Source organism: Mytilus californianus, unplaced genomic scaffold (assembly GCF_021869535.1).
Source record: "Mytilus californianus isolate M0D057914Y unplaced genomic scaffold, xbMytCali1.0.p SCAF_4, whole genome shotgun sequence".
NCBI classification, from domain to species: domain Eukaryota; kingdom Metazoa; phylum Mollusca; class Bivalvia; order Mytilida; family Mytilidae; genus Mytilus; species Mytilus californianus.
In genome coordinates, this window is record NW_026262690.1 from 71,195,783 (window position 1) to 71,217,572 (window position 21,790).

The following is a 21,790-nucleotide window of genomic DNA, read 5'->3' on the forward strand; positions in this document are numbered from 1 at the left end:
GACGTTTTATAACGTCTGAGTAGCAGCTGCAAGCTCTTGAATACCAAATGAATTGGGAAATGTATATCCCATATGCAGGTGAAGTTGGTATATCGCTACTAAGGTGAGGAAAATCGATAATTTCAAAATTGAAATCGTCTCGTTTGTCATAGATTCTGGTACTAAGATGACCGCTTATGTCAAATTCGAGGTATAAAGATATAAGAAGATGTGGTATGAGTGCCAAATGAGACAACTCTCCATCCAAGTCAAAATTTATAAAAGTAAACCATTATAGGTCACAGTACGGTCTTCAACACGGAGCCTTGGCCCACACCGAACAGTAAGCTATAAAGGGCCCCAAAAAAATACTAGTGTAAAACCATTCAAACGGGAAAACCAACGGTCTAATCTATATAAAAAACGAGAAACGAGAAACGCTTATGAACCACATCAACAAACGACAACTACTGAACATCAGAACATAAGTCTAAAAATGAAGCGGAGGAAGACGTGTCTGTTGTTTCTTTAATTTTCAGTTCTGGAGGATATATTAATGGAACCCAATCAGAAAAGTTTGGATTGTTAATGGAAAGAACATCATCAATATATCTGAATGTGAAATTAAATGATCTGGCTTCTTTTATTTTCTTGTTTTTGACAAGTGTCTGAAGGAACTCCGACTCATATGAAAATAAGAAAAGGTCGGCAAGGAGAGGCGCACAGTTTGTTCCCATAGGAATTCCGACAATTTGTTGAAAAAGTCTACCTCCAAATTCAACAAATATGTTGTCATTAAGAAACTCAAGCATACTGATCACTTATTACTCCATGTTTTACCTTTTTGTTCACTATTAATAAAATATGGCGTATGGTATCCCAAAGCAATACATTTATAGCGTATGCTACCATTTTTGTATTGAAAAGCATTGCGGATTATTTCTTTTAGACAATTTTTCAATTTCACATGGGGAATGGTGGTATACAGGGTTGAAAAATCAAAAGTTTTGATAGAATTAATTTCATAAAAAGATCGTGATTTAAAATTATCCAGAAGTTCTTTACAGTTCTCAGAATCCACATATGCTTAATACCACTACGCGAGTAAACCGTTTCAAAGTATTTCTGAAGACATTCTTTCACTGCGGACAGAATTTTTGTCAATTTAATGGACAATTCCTTTATAGAACATGCAAATGAGGCGGCATTGTACCGTTGTTTGTACGGAATTTTGTGAAGCTTAGGTATCCAATACAAACAAGGTAAGTCCTCAGATTTGCTGTTCAAGGTAATGTTCATTGAAGCCATGAAGACTTATGATTCGCCAAAAATTCATCCTTGTCAAATGATATTCTAATTCTTTTACAAAACACTCGCAGTAGTACGATTTACATACAAAGACAACATTATTTGAAGCTTGGTCCGCAGAAACGACAACATATTTATCGTGAAGAGATAATAGACATTCCACAGCTTCTTTCTGAAAACGGACTTTGGTCTATCATTCACACAATTTTTCAACTTATGAATTCGACGTTTTATCAGAGACCTGATTGTTTTGACCCATTCTGACAAAGTGTCCAGTTCAACTTCTTCTCGTTTAGCCCATGCTCTGGCTTAGTCCTCAATGGAATCCATAATTATTTTGGTTCCAATTGATGTGTTGGGGTTCTCTGAACTTAGGACTATGATATATCACCTTTCGGACATACCTATTGGTGGGGGCCCCCCTCATTGGTTCTGTTAGTGTATTTCAGTCAGATATGGTGTTGGGATAGAAAGAATATTTATAGAAATCTTTGTTAGTTGAAATTTGTTAAATGGTCCTTTAGAACTTCTACTAACCCCCAATTAATTGTTGCTGTACATTATATTTTTAACATTCGATGAAAATATGTTTTGTAATATTTTGTCGCACATTGAATCAAAAATAAATTTACTATGATATGCGGATCTCAGTATTTGCCGATCCGGAATTGGTTTTTAATTAATATGTAAATATTGTACTTAAAACAGTAGATTCTGTCCCTTGCACTACAAATCCCCCGTTCCATGCTCCGCTCCATGTGGCGTACTGTAATATTGTTTTTACCTGTGTTACTGTAGAATAACTAGTCTTTCTTTCGCTGAATTTTTAATAACATTTTATGCATGTAAGCACACATCGCTACTTTTTGTTTTCAGTATATGACGAACACTGATTAATGCAGCGCTCTGTCTTTGCCAGAATATTTGTAAACACCGAAAAAAAAACAAATTTGCATTTGTTACAAGTTCAGTAGCTCTACGGTTTTAGCTTGTATAGGTCGATTGAACTATAAATATATCTTCACATGACATTCATGAAAGGAGTAGGCCTGGTAAGACTCCTTTTTGGCCCCATAATATAGCGTTTTAAAATTTTGTTAAAAATGTTACCTTTAGCTATTTATTGGAAAGTAGAATACTTCTGTTACATAAATATGGTCTGTTTTTGACAATACAATGCACATGCATCAGGTACTAGCATCATAAATTCATGCAAAATTACTGAAGTCTTCATAATTTTCAGTCAGGGGTGCTACTTAAACAAGTGATTTCATCACTTATTTCAGTGATTTGATAAATTCAGTTATCACCTATTTAAGTGATTTTAGTGTTTTCTTTGATCTTCAAATGCTAATTTCATTGATTTTCATATTTTCACAATCTTTTCTATAATTTTCCTACATAAATCAATTATCCCTTTTTCTTTGTATATTAATTTCACCAGTGCGCTTGGGCAGAAAGTTAGTGCGCTAAAGCTTTTAAAAGTACCCTTGGGAATTTTTCTGTAATCAAAAATTCATTAACTACTCTTACTATCAGACAAAGATCAACAATATGAGTAACCTGATTGGTTTTCTTTAGAGTTAGAATGATCTACTTCAAGGTTATGACCTGATCTACAAACTATTCCAGTTTTTGGTTATTTTTAAAAAACTGTAAAAGTGTCAGACTTATCAAGCAAAAGACAATTTCTGCATGTACATAGTTGTTTTTTCAATGGAATTGTTGTCTTTTTACCAATAAAAAAATCAAGCTTGTGGGAAAAATATCAAGAAAATGTTATAAACACTTATTAAAGTGATTACATTTTAACTTCTAAAATTACTTGTTTCAGTGATTTTAAAAAGTCTGTGTGAAAATTTTTAATATTTCACAGCCAAAATCACTCGAGGAAGTGATTCTGAAATCACTTGTTTAAGTAGTACCCCTGACTGATTTTAGCCTTTTGCGCTAATTTTTAGACGCTTTTTGGTCGAAAATGGAAGTGGCCACACTTGTGTTCAGTCTTAATATTTATATATATGTTGTATTTGATGATAATACATAACATATATAATGGTTGAAACTGAACACTAATAGTTCCATTTTAGACGAAAACAGTCTGAAAAACATATTTGATAGAGTTTTGATATTTAAGATTGAATCTGAGCGTCTTTTATGACCAAATCAGTTCAAATGTTTTACATAAACTTATTGAAACCATACCTGCCAACTTTTGAAAATCCCCATGCCATGGGGGTTTTAGTGCGTGACAACAATTTCAAAGGTTAGAATTCTTTGCGGCTTTTTTGCACGTGCTGTTTTGTGCTCTAGAAAAAGTGCAATATCTTTTTTTTATATGGTATACTGATGATGAGCTTATAAGCCTTTTTCTTCTTTTTATTTGCATGATTCTAGTAATTATATCAGTAGAAGAAATGAACATGTAGCTAGAATACATGTACCAGGATATATTTTCTTGTGAATGTGTCAGAATATTAAATGATTGTTGACTTTTCCCAATTTAAAATTATGCACAAAGAAGGACATTTATTTGGTCCTTGTGAAAAATAAAGCATAGTACATTGTGCTTTCAATTATTTGGTAATTTAATCAGGTTGGAAACAACCCCTCAAATGAGGGGTAATCCCTCAATGTAATGACTATCCCTTTTATGAGGGGCATATTTCAAGTGATAAAAAATATTTTTATGCCCCTGCCGTAGCGGTAGGGGCATTAAGTTTTACCCTTGATTAATAAAAACCACTTCTTACATATTTATATTATTTAAACACAAGTGAACCAACGCCTGGTAAATCTTCTGTCATTAGATTCCATGAAGTGGATACCTCAGGTATGCAGGGTCGTTATGATAAAAACATAAAATGTAGAAGGTCCAGTAACAACAACAATTTAAGGAATGCTCCAGTAATTTACTGGCAACATTGTGACGTATTAATTTACTCAACCCGATTTTGTACCTCGGCATGATTTTATGTATTGTTTTCTATCCTGATGACGGTGGCCTAGCCACTGAAACATGTCGATCTCATTAAATTACTGGAGCATTCCTTAAAGTGTTGTTGTTACTGGACCTTCTACAATTTATATTATTTGATGAAACTTTTCCCAAGATACTATTATACATCTATCTGGTATTATATGGTCAAAACATGTCCAAGAATTTTGTAATATTCATGGACTTATATCTTCTTTATTTTTAAAATTAGTGGATCTCTCTTTTAGAGAAGTTGTTCTAAATATAATTAATTTTCCCCCCTTTTAAGTTAAGTTTTTCTTTTTTCTATTATACAACAGCAAAAGTGACCCCCTATCTGGGGGACTGTCCCTTTTTTAAGGGATATCCCTCATTTGGGGGGTTGTTCCCAACCTGTTAATTACAAGAATGACAACACTGTAGTGTATGATATGTTACAACTTACAGTAAGGGTAATGTCAATTAGCTACTATTTATTATGTTTATGGTAGTACTGCATCATTGAATTTTGTCAATCAGCCATGCTTTTCTTCTTAAGCTGTTTAAGAACCTTCTTGCAGATGAAGATTCACCTGCCATATTCACGATTTTACAATTCTGACAAACACAGAGGAATCCAAACAAGTTAAAAATTTAGCATGTCCAAATAATCCTGAGAGAGAATGATTTTGATTGGCTTATTAACTTGATCATGAGAAACACAGACTTTGAATGGTTGATCATGATTGTCTTCCCTTGGGAACAGTTCAAAAATGGGAACGATCATTTTTTCGTGTAGATTTTCACAAAATCGTGTTTAAGGGCTTTTTTCACGATCGTGCAATCGTGACAAGGGGTCAAAATCGTGTAGTACACGCCTAAATCGTGAAAGTTGGCAGGTAAATGAAACGACTGAAGTAGACATTGGCTTCTTGAACTTCATTAACAACTTAGAGCAGGTCAAAACACCTTCATATAAAATATTAAAAAGAAGGGAAAAATATACTAAAAATAAAGGAGAAATCAATAAGTAAAAAAATAGAAGAAAAGACAACACCATTACCAAAATAAAAAGACAAACAGCAGTTTACAAAACATTACACAGTAAACCAAAGATTGAGCTATGAAAACCTAGTAACAAGCTGGTTGAAGCTGTAAAGTTTTATACAACTTTACTTTACTTTATATAACTTTACGTTCCGCTATATAGATGATGTTCTCTCACTAAATAATACAAAATTTGGTGACTATGTTGAACGAATCTATCCCATCGAACTAGAGATAAAGGATACTACAGATACAGTTAAGTCTTGCCTCATATCTTGACTTACATCTAGAAATTGACAATGAGGGTCGATTGAAAACAAAACTTTACGACAAAAGAGATGATTTCAGCTTCCCAATTGTGAACTTTCCAATTTCTATGTAGCAACATTCCAGCAGCGCCTGCATACGGAGTATATATCTCCCAATTGATACGATATTCCCAGGCTAGTATTTCCTATCATGATTTCCTTGATAGAGGATTGCTGCTCACAAGGAAGCTATTAAACCAAGAGTTCCAAATTGTGAAGTTTAAATCATCCCTTCATAAATTTTACGGATGCCATCATGAGTTGGTTGACCGTTATGGAATAACCGTTTCATAGATGATATCGGATATGTTCCTTATGTCGTAACTACAATACCCTTCCCTTTTCACGAATGTGACCTATTGACAGGGATGGGCACGATTACTGACAAATGTAATCGATTAATAATCGATTACATGAAGGATTTTTGTGTAATCGATTAATAATCGATTACTCTGATATTTGTATGTAATCGATTGCAATCGATTACTTTATCAAAAGTAATTACATTACTTTTTGATTACTGTCAATTACATGCTACAAAATTATAAAAAAATAATAAAGTAAGTTAAACACAATTATGTTGCTCAACGTTTGTATAGTGGAAATTTAGAACTTTACCAAAAACAACATTTAAAGCATTGTTTCCAAATTTTAAGTTGACAGTTGTTTTCTAGATGGATTCTCTTACTGAGGATCACAAATATTCAAAAATTCTTGAAATTTTGGCTTTCAACATGAATGAGAGATGACATCGCATTGCATCAAACACTTATATATATTGTAGATTTTTTCATAAATTTTGCTTTCATACTGACTTAAGTTAGCTTTTTGTATTTTACTAATTAAAAACAGGTATATTTTAACATAGTTAATTGCAATGTTGGAATTTTCCTCTGAAAAAAAAATATGTAAAAATAGTAGAATAATTAATTAGTTCAGCTAATTTTAAAGATCGAAATTTATAATTATAATGACATGCCTGAATGAATCCTTTTGTTTGGATAACCACCCTAATTACAGGTTATTAAACTGCCAATGGAGTACAATTTATAACCTGGGGCAAAATAATGTAAATCTCCTTCTTAATTAGACATAATTGAAATGAAAACAAAGTCTGCATCTTATTGATTAGAAGTCTTTGATCATCTGATTAGTAAAGCAAGAAGTTTGTTTAGATTTTTTTATTCTCTATTCAATTTATAAACAATATATATTTATAGTGTCAAAATGGGATACACATATCTATTTCTGAAAAAGAATTTCAATGCATAGCCATTGTTTCATTGTTGTAAGGATTTTGTGTACTTTCTTAATTTTTATATCATAACATTATAAGGAATCAACTGTGTATCTATTCTATGCTAAAATTTCAACTCTTATTGAAAATTATGCTTTAAGGAATTTTAATACAAATAAGCTTACTACTTTAATGTAGTACAGAACTTAACTTAAGACTCATTTCTTATTTTAATATAAAAGGTTTGAATTATTGACAAGCACATAAATCCATTTGTTTTGAAAAGCTAGATATAAAGTAAAATTTGGTAGGGGATCTGGTTGATCATATTGCAGTTTGAGACAAAAGATAGAAATAAGGCAGTTGATAAACTCTTATGTCATTTTAATACATTCTATTTTATCTGTACTATAAAGTGATGAAAACATATACATATTTTCATTTAATATAGGTTATATTTCATCAAACTATTTTACTAAAGTAATCGAAATGTAATCGAAAAGTAATCGATGATTACATCATAATTTTTGCTGTAATCGATTAAATTACGATTACATGTAATCGAAAATGTCTTCGATTACAGATTACTATCGATTACTGGAAAAAATGTAATCAATTACAATCGATTACGATTACAGATTACAATTACCCCATCCCTGCCTATTGAATAAGACTATTTACCGGATTTGTAATAACATAAGCAACACGACGGGTGCCACATGTGGAGCAGGATCTGCTTACCCTTCCGGAGCACCTGAGATCACCCCAAGTTTTTGGTGGGGTTCGTGTTGCTTAGTCTTTAGTTATCTATGTTGTGTCATCTGTACTATTATTTGTCTGTTTGTCTTTTTATTTTTGGCCATGGCGTTGTCAGTTTGTTTTCGATCTATGAGTTTGACTGTCTCTCTGGTATCTTTCGTCCCTCCTTTAGTAAAGCACACTTTCAAATGGGAATAATAGGAGATGTGGGTATATGTCAATGAGACAGCTATCCAACAACAAAAATAACCAAAATACATCTAATACAATCAGAAGGACAACAAACAGTCTTCAATAATTTGAAAAAATTCTGCTTATAAACAATGAATGAGGCTGTAAATCATTCCAAGTCTGTTAAAGTTGTGATGGATGAGTAAATTAACAAGAAACTATCAAAGAGTTGCAATTCAAGCAAGTATTAGACCTTTCGACTATAAGGTCCTAAAAGGGATTGGAATTTTGGCATGACTTGATAATTGTTTGTCCCAGTTTTTTTCTACATAAGCTTTAACTTGTATTCAGCAATTAGAAATTATTGTGTCATCTTAATTTTTTTTCAGATGTGATTTGCCAAAACAATGGAAACAGAAGTTGTGACACAGACTCTCTGTTCAGTCAGCTTTGAGTTTTATAACAACACTGAAATAAAGAAGTTAAGTGTGAAGGAAATAAATAATGCACAGACATTTGATACACTTCTTAATCCCAATCCTGGAGGATTATATGATTCAGCATTAGGTACAGTTTAGTGATTCATGTTTTCTTCCTGTTATTACACCTGTATATGAGGGGGTTGGGGTATGATTTAAGCCTAATGTTCATTCATTTGTCTTTTCATCAGTTCATTTATGGGTCACTTTTTTGTTTTTCGGATGATATACATGTAAAAGTGCTGCTGAAGAAACTTTTCAAAAATATATACAATCAATGTCATGAACTGTAATACAGACTGATTTCGGGTTTTTTAAATTAACCATTTAAAAGATATATAGCTTTTGCTTTTCAGGAAAATTCAGTCAAAGAGGGCTTGTATACCTGATCCTCAAATAACTTCACTTTGATCATCTTGTTTCTCAGTTATTATTGTAATACATTTGTACCTGGATGAAAAGTCAAGGGAAAATATGAATTCTTCAAATCAATTGCTTAATTATCTAAAGAGTGTAGTTTCTCAAAATTAAGTCAGCAACTTTTTATACGCCCGTCAAATTTTTGACGGGACGTATTATGGTATACAAATGTCCGGTGTCCGTCTGTCTGTCAGTCGTAAACATGTCGCACCGTAACTTGAGAATGACTTATCCAAATTTCATGAAACTTAACATAGTTGTTTCTTATGATGGTCAAACGATCTGTATACTTTTTGGTGAAAATAAGATTAAAACTTTTTGAGTTACGGGACTTATTAACTAAAACAGGTGTGTGTGTTTTTTCACATGTCGCACCGTATCTCAAAAACAATTTATGATTATTGCTTATAACTTTACACACTTCTTAGTTATATTAATCTTAAGATCTGTATACTTTTTGGTGATGATTCAAAATTTTATTTTAGAGATATTGAGTATTTTGTTAAAAAAGGGGCAGGGGTTTTTCACATGTCGCGCCGTATCTCAAAAACAGTTTATGATTATTGCTTAAAACTTTACACACTTCTTAGTTATATTAACCTTAAGATCTGTATACTTTTTGGTGATGATTCAAAATTTTATTTTTGAGTTATTGAGTATTTTGTAAAAAAAGGGGGAGGGGTTTTTCACATGTCGCGCCGTATCTCAAAAACAATTTATGATTATTGCTTAAAACTTTACACACTTCTTAGTTATATTAATCTAAAGATCTGTATACTTTTTGGTTTTGATTCAAAATTTTATTTTAGAGATATTGAGTTTTTTGTAAAAAAAAAAAGGGGGGGGTTTTCGCATGTCACACCATATGTCAGAAACTATTTATGCTTATTGCATAAAAATTCACACACAAGACGACGGGCGTATCATGTGCTCATGGCGCAGCTGTTTATTTATTATTTCTTACATTTAAATGTATATGTAATAGAAACTATGACTCTGGGGCTGGAATACTTTAACAGTATATAGGTAATTTTTTTTCAGAGTCTAGTGTCTGTGTTTTTAGTTCTTGAAAACATGTTCATTGGTCTTGTGATGTGAAACCAGTGGTTCAAATCATATATTTGTTCCCACATACAAAGCTTTAAGCAGACTTTTTATTAGCGTGATCTGGAAAATAACGGCAATATTCACAAAATGTTGTCTCTGGTTTATCATCAGCAACAGCTGACCTTGCCCTGGGAATCTTTATGTCGATGACCCTATAAATGTTCTTTTCCGCTTTTCCCGTTTGTATTTGACATTTTTTTGGGATGAATTTTTGTTGCATGGTTTAGTGCTCAACAGCTGTCCGACATTACAGGTCAATATTGATCAATGCATCATACCCCTACTGGCCCGGTACCAATACTGGTAATTGAAAATCTCGGCGTAAGCAATGTACAATACCCCTGTACTGAGAAATCGATATTGAAAGTACAGGAATTGCGATCAATACATGATACCGGTCCACCCAGAGTTATTTGTTCTATTCTAAAACATGTTCAAATTCTTGGAATCCCGGATGACGTAATTGAATCTGATTGGCTAAGATAGAATAGTGATGAGGGGATTTTCCACTTTCTATTTTGGAAACGCCAAGAATTTTTTGTTATTGTTACTATTCCGTCCGGCATATTGGGTTACAAGTTTTGATTGCCCGAAGCGTAAATGCTGAAGCCCGGGCGTCGGGCTATTGGATTTTTTAACCCCTGCTCTGAGACTTTGTTTAAAGTCTCTTTGACTTCTAGAGATGTAGCGATATTTAAAAAAAAAATGGTAGGTATTGTGATATTTCAGTAAAAAGTCAGATTATTTCCCTGTTACATATTTTCTGCTATATTGATGATTGAATCATTTTTGTAAAGGTACATATTCTTTCAAAACGAGACTAAAAAAAAACTGAAGTAAACCTGATTTTTATTGACTTCTGAAATCAATATGTTTTTTTTTTGAAAGAAACTTTAAAAATGATGGCAGTGTTTTTCAGATGTCAAAATATATTCAAATATTGTTTGTATCATAAATCAAGCAATTATCTACATTTAGGTTTGATAAATCAGTTCACCTCAGACACCTGTGAGGGTACATGTATGCATGTGACCTTTTTTTGTGTGCATCTCAGGCTATCCTCAACACTAGTGAATTTCCCACGACTTGACATGTGTTGGTATAGCCTGGCAACTCATTAGTTACTTTAAAGGAGGAATTTGGATTTTGGACTAAGAAACAGGAATGTTACACATGTTGTTAAATTAAAATAGGCTTTAACAGATTAAGAGGTCTATGATGGAGAAATATGTTTAGCCATAACATGGGATTTGTAACAATAATGCATTGTTTTAGGTAAAAAAAACACATGGATACTGGATAACATCTCTTTCATTCCTTTTCTTGTTAAAGGTAGTGTTATACACCGAAATGTCACTTCTAGCCCATGCAAAATAACCGGATAATTTAACACTAGATGTATAGGGAATGGTTTGGTGCAGGAGAAAAGTATGCAATTAACTGAATTATGCAATTATCCGGTATGCAATTAAGTGGAGTCGACTGTATTGGGTAAAAGGGAAATTTGATTAATGTGCATGGTTCTGCAGAGGAAGAAAATAAAACCTCAAAATTCAATTCATAATTGTTTAATATTTTTCCTCTGACCACACCATATAAGCCATAATGTTCTGTTATTTAACTGAAACAGTCTTATAAATGTTCATATATTTTCAGGGCCAGTAGACAAAACTGATGTGTGTGGAACATGTGGTCTAAACTTTGTCCATTGTCCAGGACATATGGGACATATTGAACTTCCTGTTCCTGTTTTCAATCCTGTATTTTTCAAGATAATGTATAAGGTTTGTCAGTTGTTAATAATTTTATATTAACAAAAAATAAAAAAGATAAGAATGTGTTTTTAGCTCACCTGGTTTAAAAGGCAAAAATTATCAACAAGACGAAGATTTACAAAAAAAGTCCAAAGTTAAATGGCTAAAGTTGTCTGTCGACTCCTTATTGGAGTTAATGGCCTTTGAATGACTTTTTTTTGTTGTTTTTGCCTATTAGAAAGGTATAATAAATAGATTAAAAATATGATTAGCAAAAATGAACAGCTACATGTAAAAAGGATCTATGAATAGGTAAACATTGCTGAAATTGTCATTTGACTCCTAATAGGAGTTATTGCCCTTAAATGATGATTTTTTACTAATTTTTCGCATTATTGCCTCTAACAAATGTATTTTGAAAGCTATAATCAAAAAGAAGAAACTTTAAATAACAATTATGCCAACATTGTTTGTCTACTCCTTTAACATGTGAGTTATTGCCCTTTAATAATAATTTTCATTTTTGGCGAAAAAGAAAACTGAACAGCAAAAAAATCAAGATCTACACATAATAATGATTTGTTGCTTATCAAAGTCTGCTTAAATATTAATTGTTTACTATATCTATATTTCATATACTGTGGATTCATTTATTTTCGTGAGTACCAATTGTAATGGATTTTAGAAAAAAATGTATTTTTATGGATATTTGATTTAGTGGTTTGCCAATGTCTGCAATTCAGCCTTTAAAAAACTTGTACTTCATTAAACTGTTGAATCCATGGTTCTCCTTTTACCCAAGGAATCCATGAAAATTGGTATCCCACGATTAATAAATAATCCACAGTAAACATTTTCTTAAAACTGAGATGCAAGGTCCATGTAAACATAATTGCTCAGTCCTTAAAGAATTTTGAAGACCATTGTTTGTAGCCAATGTCTACAAAATCTTGTTAGTGAAGAGTCAATGTCATCAGGTAAAAAAAATTTTTTGTCAGGCTAAGAAAACCATTTTGAAGGCATGCTTATTTTGTTAATGTTTAATTAAAATAGTTCTCTTGTAGACTTTATGTGGATCCTGCTTTGAGTGTACACGGATGGCCGTTAAGACAATAAATAGTGCAGTATTCGTAGGTCAAATGGAATTACTTGATCATGGACTTTTGACATCAGCCATGGAAGTAGAACATTATGGAAACCACCTTCAAATTGAAATGCAGGACTCTGATCAGATTCCTGACATGGTAAACCAATGGGTACAACAACAGATGAAAGGTAGGCCTATTCCGTAATATAGATACAATGGATAAGCATTAATTCTTGAAAAAGAAACCATGAGCCCGGAGGGCAGATGGTTTGTTTTTCTTGAAACAACGCTTATCCATTGTGTCTCTTACTTAAACTATTGTTCTGATATCTTTTCCAAATTAAAGCCTTTTCTTTTATTAGAAGGTATTGTAAGTGGGTTTAAATAACCATGTCATCATGTTTAACAATGCATTAATAAATTAAAGTTCCTAATTAATTGGTTAGAAAATACAAATATAACATAACAGGTCTGTTTTTAAATTATTATGCATCTGAATATTATCATTAATTTACAAAATAAGACATATTCTAACTTATTTCTAAGTATATATAATAAGTATGTTACCGAAATTTCTAGCAAGAAACCTAATTCTAGGCACATTAAGATTAACTCGCATAGGGATTTGCGATAAACACTTGTAGAGATATGTAGTAAAATAGATGAAATTATACTATATTTATAAAACTAAAATGTACAAATTAAATGTAATCATTTTCTTTTCAAATATGTGAAATAGCCAATAATAATCCAAAAATAAATGGGAAAAACCTCTATTATTACAAATATATCGACAATAACATACAAAATAAAAAAGAAAAACTCAAAAATTAGGACAACAAAGAGAAAGCAGGGATTCAAACCTTAACTGACAAATTGCAAGTCTCTACTTTAACTCTATAACTCATTGATCTTAACCTCACGGCTACCAACTTATACTATACGATTGTCTGTTATGTATTTATAAAGGTACAAGCCCTGTGTGTCCATTGTACCAATGTGTATCATATGTTCATTTATATATATATAAAATAGACATCTAAATTGCAACCTCATTAGTAGCCCCGAGGTTTTATCGACTTCAAGGAGCGGTTCCATTCCCAGTGAAGGCATATAAAAATTACAAAAGTTTTAAAAGGTAACTTTTTAAATAAATTCCATTAGTGAACAGAAATCAGTAAATTAGTCAATTCAAACTTAACGAATTTAAATTAGGCACACGAAGAAAACAATTGCATATAATTTGGTGAGTCCATTTCAGTGACAGATTTAGGAAGCATTGATTCTAGGAAAAGAAACCCCCCATAAATGAATAGGCTGACATCTCAGCAATGGTTTAATTCTTGTTCCTATGTATGGATATGATGAATTAAAATCATAGTCATGTGAATGTCTTTCAAATATATAGTTTATTCTCAACACTGTCAATGACACAGAATTACATAAATGAAGTCATTTAGATTGAGATTCCAAACATTTAGAAAATAATTAATCCATATCACATGAAGCCAAAATTTAACTATATTACCAACATTTTTAACTCAAATGGGCATATAATGCCATGTAAGCTGTTGCTATCATTTGGAGTTCATTGTTGTCGTGACATGTCAACGCTGTATTCTTTTTCAAAGATCTTCTCCTCTGAAACTACTGAACCAATTTTAACCAAACTTTGGCTGAATGTTCCTTAGGATATCTTGTATAAAGTTTTTTTGTTTTGGCCAGTCAACAAACATGGCCATCATGGATAAAAATAGAGCATAAGGGTAAAATGTATCAATCGTCTTATATCTTAAAACCATAACAGATAGAGAAACTCTGACAGGGGCTACATTTTTGACCAAAATTATCAGGAGTTTTTGCCCTTATCTTCTGATCTCTAATGATTCTTTCCTCTGTCAAGTCATATGGAAGAAATAGCTTTAAGGATGAATTTAGTCCAAGCAATGATTTGGTCGGTGCAATGAACAACAGTTTTCGTGTATAGAAAATAAAAATCTCCCACAAAGAAAAAAAAAAAAAAATCTCTGTCCGGACGTTCTGTTGTAATTGTTAATTTATAAATGTAAAAGTATCAAATAATTTTTCTTTAATTTGTAGACAGGACAAAAGAAAAAGATTCATCAAAAAATATAACTGCAGCCAGGACAGAATTTGTGACTAATTTTTTGAGAGAGTATTTGGCTAAGCAAAAAAAATGTCCACATTGCCAAGAGAAAAAGAAAAGTTTACATCATGAGCATTTCAACAAGATACTTCTGCAGCACAAATTATCTGTTAGGTATGTGTTAATTAGATGTAAAGGGATAAAGTTTATGATTAACTCAGCCTTCTGCATCCTTGAAGTTTTGGTTTACGGTATATTAACATGAAGTTGTGATCACTTCAACTTGAAAACGATTACAAAAGTTCATTAGAAAGTTAACTTTAAAAATATAAACTAAATTTAGCATAACATGGTGTCCAATTGACTCATATTCTAGTTTGTAAGGAACCTTAACCAGTTATTTTGTATGCTTATTGATTACTCATATAGTTCTTCACATGCATAGTGGTGTTCAGTGTATTTAATCAAGGATATTGCTTTAGTCAATACTTTAGTGCCGTCTTGATCTTGCTACTAGGTATAAACTCATAGTTTATAAGTAGTGATTGATCGATTGTTATTTTTTTAATGTCCAATATGTACATCAGTTAAGACCCTCCAGCAAAAGCCAAGATGAAGATCTATGATTTATAAGAGCTGTGTTGATATACATGTATATATTGTTGAATAGATATCCATCCCTATTTCTTTTGAAATAAATACTCTTGAGGTCAAGTAGAAGAAATTGTCGGTCATAGTGTCCTGCACACTTAGATATTTGGTATTGTGATAAATCCTATAGAGCTATATCTGAATATTTAGAATTATATTTTGTTACATTTTCAAGGGCTTGCTTTACATTCTATATACACTTCAAATGTAGCTTTTTATGCACCAATTATTAAAGATTTAAAATGAAATCTGACTTTATGAGGGTACAGGTTTGGAAAAAAAATATGAAATCATTCTATTTGCCCTACATATTTTTATAGAGAGGTGATACATAATGGGTGTGCTTAGAAGCTTTCAGAAAGTATTTATATATTTGTAAAACAGAGGCGAAAGATACTAGAGGGACATTCAAACTCATAAGTCGAAAATAAACTGACAACGCCATGGCTAAAAAAGAAAAAGACCAACAGGCAAACAATAATACACAAAACACAACATAGAAAACTAAAGACTGAGCAACACTAACCCCACCAAATGCTCATGCTTCACTATCACCATCTCAAACTGTTATATTATAATTGAAAAATTAAGAAATTTCAAATATGTCTTATGCTTCAAGCCTTTCATCATAATATCCTATACTTTCCAATTTTGCATTATTATACTAAGATGTCAAGTATACTGTTTATCACCATATAGTGGCAGGTTTCCAAAAAAATATGAGCCAGCCGGACATTTTTTTGAACCCCCTTCTTCAAACTTTTGCATTTGTAACTTAAGGCATTCAAGCCAATCATTGTAAAAATTTGGTGATCAAGCACAAGGAATTTTGGTCAGGAAACATGATAATTACAATTTTTTACTTAGATATGAGTTACTTAAATTGACAGTTGAAGTATAGAATATTAGTGGAGTCCTCAAAAGTTCTTTTCTTGTTAATTCAACACACTGAAAAGGAAATTTAGTCTTTAAAAAAAAAATCTGCATTTTCTGATACAAGATGATTACTTTACAGTGAAAAGACCCAGATGAATCACCTGAATACTGTTCACTCGAATAATTCAGTCGTTTTATTCCGCTGATCTAGGATTACTTCCTTAACGCCTGAATGCATAGACATTTAAAAATCTTCTATCAATCATTCGGAATTAGCTCAGGATTTACCTATCTCGATAAAATTGAGATGATTGCTGATTGGTCATCTCTTCTACAGGGCACCAATCACAATCCAGGATTCGTGAAGAGTTTTTATCGTGTTAGATATTCAGGCCCTCACAAGTAGGAGAGATTGATTACGGGGAGGGACTGAATTATTCGAGTTAGAATAATGTGTACTTTTTTGTCAAGTATCCTCAAGATTAAAGTTCTTCCTTTGTGAAAATACTTTAGACAGACAAAATAACCAATATAACTTTTATAAATTTGAAACTTACATGGCATTAATTTCTTAGTTTTGGCCATGAGTGATTCGTGAAGGTTTATAATATTATTTTTTTTTATTATTCACAGAGAAAAGTCTATTAAAGCCAAACAGAAAAATAACAAAAATAATGAAAAAACTGATGATGGAGATCCAGGTGATGAAGAAGGGGATCAAAATCCATCGAAATCTACTGGTACCCAGAGATACTTAACACCAACAGAATTAAGAGACCACATGCGTGGATTGTGGACAAATGATAAGACTTTACTGAAACATTTGTTTAAAGCTCTGTCATTAAATGTGGCTGATCAGTCAACAGATATTTTTTTTCTTGATGTGATTCCTGTACCGCCATCAAGATTCAGGCCAGTAAGTGTTCCTTGTAAAGTACTTTTCATATTAATGGCACACAATACAGTTACAGGGGAGGTAATGACATTGTTAACGTAAAATGTTATTTTTCCCGGACATCAGACTGTGACATGTGGGGGGGGAATGTGTCCGACATTAATTCAAAAACGCTTAAACCAATATGTATGAAACTTTGGTAAATTGTTTATATTTATTGACGTGAGCTCCCTTTAGTTTTTTATAAATTTCGGATTTACCGTTTTCGAGTTTTGGGGTTTTATTCATTAAAAAAGGGGGGATTTTCCAGTTTTCGGACAATAACTCAAAAACAATTTCACCAATTTGCATGAAACTTTTGTGAATTGTTTATATCTATTGGCGTGAGCTCCCTTTCATTTTTTATAAATTTCGGATTTACCGTTTCCCACTTTTGGGGTTTTATTCATTAAAAAAGGGGGAATTTTCCAGTTTTTCGGACAATAACTCAAAAACAATTTCACCAATTTGCATGAAACTTTTGTGAATTGTTTATCTCTATTGATGCGAGCTCCCTTTCGTTTTTTATAAATTTCGGATTTACTGTTTCCAAGTTTTGGGGTTTTATTCATTAAAAAAGGGGGGATTTTCCAGTTTTCGGACAATAACTCAAAAACAATTTCACCAATTTGCAAGAAACTTTGATGAATTGTTTATTTCTATCGACATGAGCTCCCTTTTGATTTTTATAAATTTTAGACTATACATTTCCAATTTATTGGGTTTTATTCATTACATAAAGGGAAATTTTCCAGTTTTCCAACAATAACTCAAAAATGCTTCCAGCATTTTTATGAAACTTTGGTAAATTGTTTATATCTGTTTTTGTAAGCTCCCTTTTGATTTTTATAAATTTTCAAATTTAGGTTTCCAAGTTATAAGATTTTATTTGTTTATAGTCTGACAACAGATTTACTAAGCATTGTGCAACAGCACAGTGTATTGCACAACAGCAAGAAATCTTTCATTGAATATAAATTCAATTCATATAACCAATTTCAAGTTCTTTGACTACATATATTCAGAAACCTATAATATGTCAAATATTTAATTACAATCCAAATTCAGACCAGTATCAAGCTTGAATATTGTGTCCATTTTTGCCCCAATTGTTCAGGGTTGGACCTCTGCGGGCGTATCCAGCTCCGCTCAGCGAAGCAGTTTATTTCCTGCTGATACACATAATTGATACGGCTTCAACTAATGAAAGTTCTAGTGGAGTTATTATGTTTCGCGCCCCTTTTGCCAGTATTCTCTCTATTAAAGATTAAAATTTATATTTGTCTTTATTTTAAAAAAAACACTCTACATTAAAATTTATAGAAAAAATTGAAGAAAAGCTATTAAAAATTTATGATTAACAAATAAGAAAAAATCAAAGATGGATCATGTAAGCTAATGTCATCACTTTTTCTTCCTACATTTATTTGTTAAACATTTTTACCTTTCATTTTTTTTGACAATGCATGGCCATTGTAAGCCAAACGTGTTAAGATCTATTGGTAGGTAGAAATGATGTTTTTTGCCATTTTAAAAGTTTTATATAACAATAAAAGGGTTTTGTCACACAATTAAAAGATTATCTCATTTCTACTTGGAATATTATCCCTCATAGAATTCGAATTGCATTTGCAAACTTACACAATATAATATTTCTCTTTGGAGAGTATTTACCCAATTTTCATGCGATAACCTTCTCATATTGAATTCTTGTTCATTTAGAATATAAGATCAAAGAAGTTCTTTTATAAATTTTGACTAATAAGATTCTTGGTTGTAGACATTATGGGTTTCCTTTGTACATAATGAGAATCTGAATTAAAAGTATTTGTTCATTTTAAGGTATCCAGAATGGGAGACAGACAGTTTGAGAACCCTCAGACAGCTAACCTGTCCAGACTTCTGAGTGATTCGGTACTAATACGTCTGATTATAGACTTGATGGATAAACAAAACAAGGAAAAATCAGAGACTGTTGAAATACCTGTAAGTCAATATATGAAAAGTAATAATTAATTTAAATTCAGGCAGTGTTATGAAATACCATCTTGTTTCTAGAAACTATAGCAACACATCCATAACACTATCCAGGCCTCTACAATAACTTTTTTTTCAACTTGTCCAGTAGGACAAGTACATACCAAAACTTACTTGTCCGAATGAAATTGTAACTTGTCCAAAAACAATCTTATTGATAACCGTTTTTGCATTTTAAGTTGATTCAAGGAACAAAATGAATTAAAACAATAGAACAGAATTTGATTTATATCTTTTGAAATACTTTTCAAAAATATGAGTCGATAACAACTGAATCTGGTCATGTCACAGGACTTAGGTTCTAGCTTTCTTCAATGCCAAAGTCTCATCAGACTCTGCACATGAGGCACCGTCTGATAGGCCTGTCAATGTACACTCATTGGATTTGTATCTTGGTTTTTAAGTTGAAAAAAGTTTTTTCAATGGCAATCAATAAAAAAAAGAAGATGAGGTATGATTGCCAATGAGACAACTCTCTGCAAGAGACCAAATGACACAGAAATTAACAACTATAGGTCACCGTATTGCAAGTATTGTTTTTTTCTAAATATGATCAAATATGATTTTGTGAATTTTATGGTAAATAATTTCTTCATTTTTATTTAAAAAATATTTTTTGTTAAAAAAAATTACAGGTATGATATTTATTATAAAGCAACAGAATAAGGTCGGAAAACGAGGTACTGATTTGTCTTGGTCCCGAAATGAAATGTCTCCTGCGTTGCCAAACTGTCTATTAATCATGTCTATTAAATATGTCTCCTATGGTGCCCAACTGTCTATTAAATTTGGAGCCAAATCGTTTCCGAGCTGGTGACGAACTGTCTTGAAAAGTTACCTTGTCTACAAAGCGCATCGCTGATTCGGATCAGAAAAAATGGTTTCCGAGAAAAGTATGCCTTTTACCTCTTAAACAGTACCTGGCAAAGAACCAGTTTTAAAGTATCGATTGCAAGTAAACATGTCAAATTAATACTTGTTTTTATCTTCTTTTCTTGTTTTTTGTTTATAATTACTTTGTTCATCAAAGTTGGATTAAATTTATTTTCTGCAGAATAATTTTACTTGTCCCGTCGGACAAGCTTGATATAGCTTTTACTTGTCCGACCTTTTTTCCTCTGGTACCGGACAATCGGACAAGCGTTATTGTCGAGGCCTGCTATCTATAAGAAACTGATTTCAGATAGCATCACTTTCTAGCAATATAGCATCACATTACCATGATGCTAAAAGGCCCTGGGGAGAACACTGTCAGGTTGAAACTAATTGAAATCAAAGAATACAAATGGAGCTCTCTATTGTAGAATGAAACATTTGTATTATTAGCATCTGTGAATGAAACATTTGTACTATTAACATCTGTGAATGAAACATTTGTATTATTAACATCTGTGAATGAAACATTTGTATTATTAACATAACTTGTAGTCTGAGAATAACAGATAAAATGACTATCTTTTTAAATAAAGACATATAGTCTTATAACAACTGATTTGGGTTGATGTAACTAATTTTAGATCTTGAAGATTTATCAACCTTAAATTCCATTGGAATGAATTTACAGAACGATAAAAAAATTGATCTAATAGAAGAATCAGTTTGTCTTGGGGAATTGAATTCTTGAAAAAAAATCTAAAAATGTATAATAATTTAGTAATGAAAAGTATGAGTAAGTAATGACACAATTTGAATAAAATGAATAAGTTTCAGTAGCTTATGACAGGGTGTCATCTCCATAATTGCAACTTTTTTCTTAATTATAAAAAAAACCAATCATTTTAAATAGGAGATAATTCTACGTAAAACAGAAATCTACCTAGATTAAACCATGATCATAAATAACCAATTTCATCCTTTATTACTCAATAGTGAAATTTTATGGGTAACAAATCTCGACTTCAATTCACGTTTAGGTCATTATAAAAATTGTTTCTTTCTTTAAGCCTGCCTGTTTCATTAAAATTGTTGTGTTTTGAAAAAAAAAGTTAAGAACAATAATTTCATTTTGTTTGAAAATACTTAACATATATTTTACAAAAAGTGTTTGATAAGAGTTATTTTCTTGAAGAAATAAAAAGATCTGGCGACATTACTTCAAGTATTTAAGGCCATAATTTCTTAAATCTGGACAGAGCAACAAAACGTCTAGATTGATAAACTATTGTATACGAAAAAGCTTGCCTAAACCATGTGAAAAAATGGCTTGACAAACAATTTTTTAAGAAGCCTTAACAATTTTAGTGCATATCTTGAAAATTATAATTTTACTGTACTTTAAGAATCTGTGACTAGAAATCCTAAACTTAATCTTCTGTTTCAGACAAGTTTATCAGTAGTACCAGGGAAGACACTAGTAGATAAGTTACAGAATGCTTGGATTTTATTACAAACACATGTCAACAGCTGTTATGATGGTGACCTTGATAGATTGTCTACAGAGAAACGAAATGGAATTAAACAGGTTAAAAATTTTGAAATCTATTCATAACTATACGTGTAAATGAATGGAAATAAAAAGTTTTAATTCATTGGATGTTTAAAAGTAGTGCATGACTTTCCTTCTAAAGTAACCA

The 21,790-nt window shown here is 31.7% G+C and overlaps 1 protein-coding gene across 2 annotated transcripts in view; it reads left to right on the plus strand.

The window, feature by feature from the left end:
* The first annotated feature begins 2,013 nt into the window (after nt 1-2,013).
* LOC127738434 (DNA-directed RNA polymerase I subunit RPA1-like) overlaps nt 2,014-21,790 on the plus strand; it is a 52,687-nt gene continuing 32,910 nt past the window's right edge. The window contains exons 1-8 of one of the 2 annotated variants that reach the window (XM_052249678.1): nt 2,014-2,132; nt 8,155-8,332; nt 11,428-11,555; nt 12,590-12,800; nt 14,713-14,893; nt 16,880-17,162; nt 19,023-19,166; nt 21,538-21,678. In XM_052249678.1, coding sequence (XP_052105638.1) covers nt 8,173-8,332; nt 11,428-11,555; nt 12,590-12,800; nt 14,713-14,893; nt 16,880-17,162; nt 19,023-19,166; nt 21,538-21,678 — 1,248 coding nt within the window. In that variant the 5' untranslated portion in view covers nt 2,014-2,132; nt 8,155-8,172. The remainder of the gene's footprint in view (nt 2,133-8,154; nt 8,333-11,427; nt 11,556-12,589; nt 12,801-14,712; nt 14,894-16,879; nt 17,163-19,022; nt 19,167-21,537; nt 21,679-21,790) is intronic. The other variant, XM_052249679.1, reaches the window with a different exon arrangement.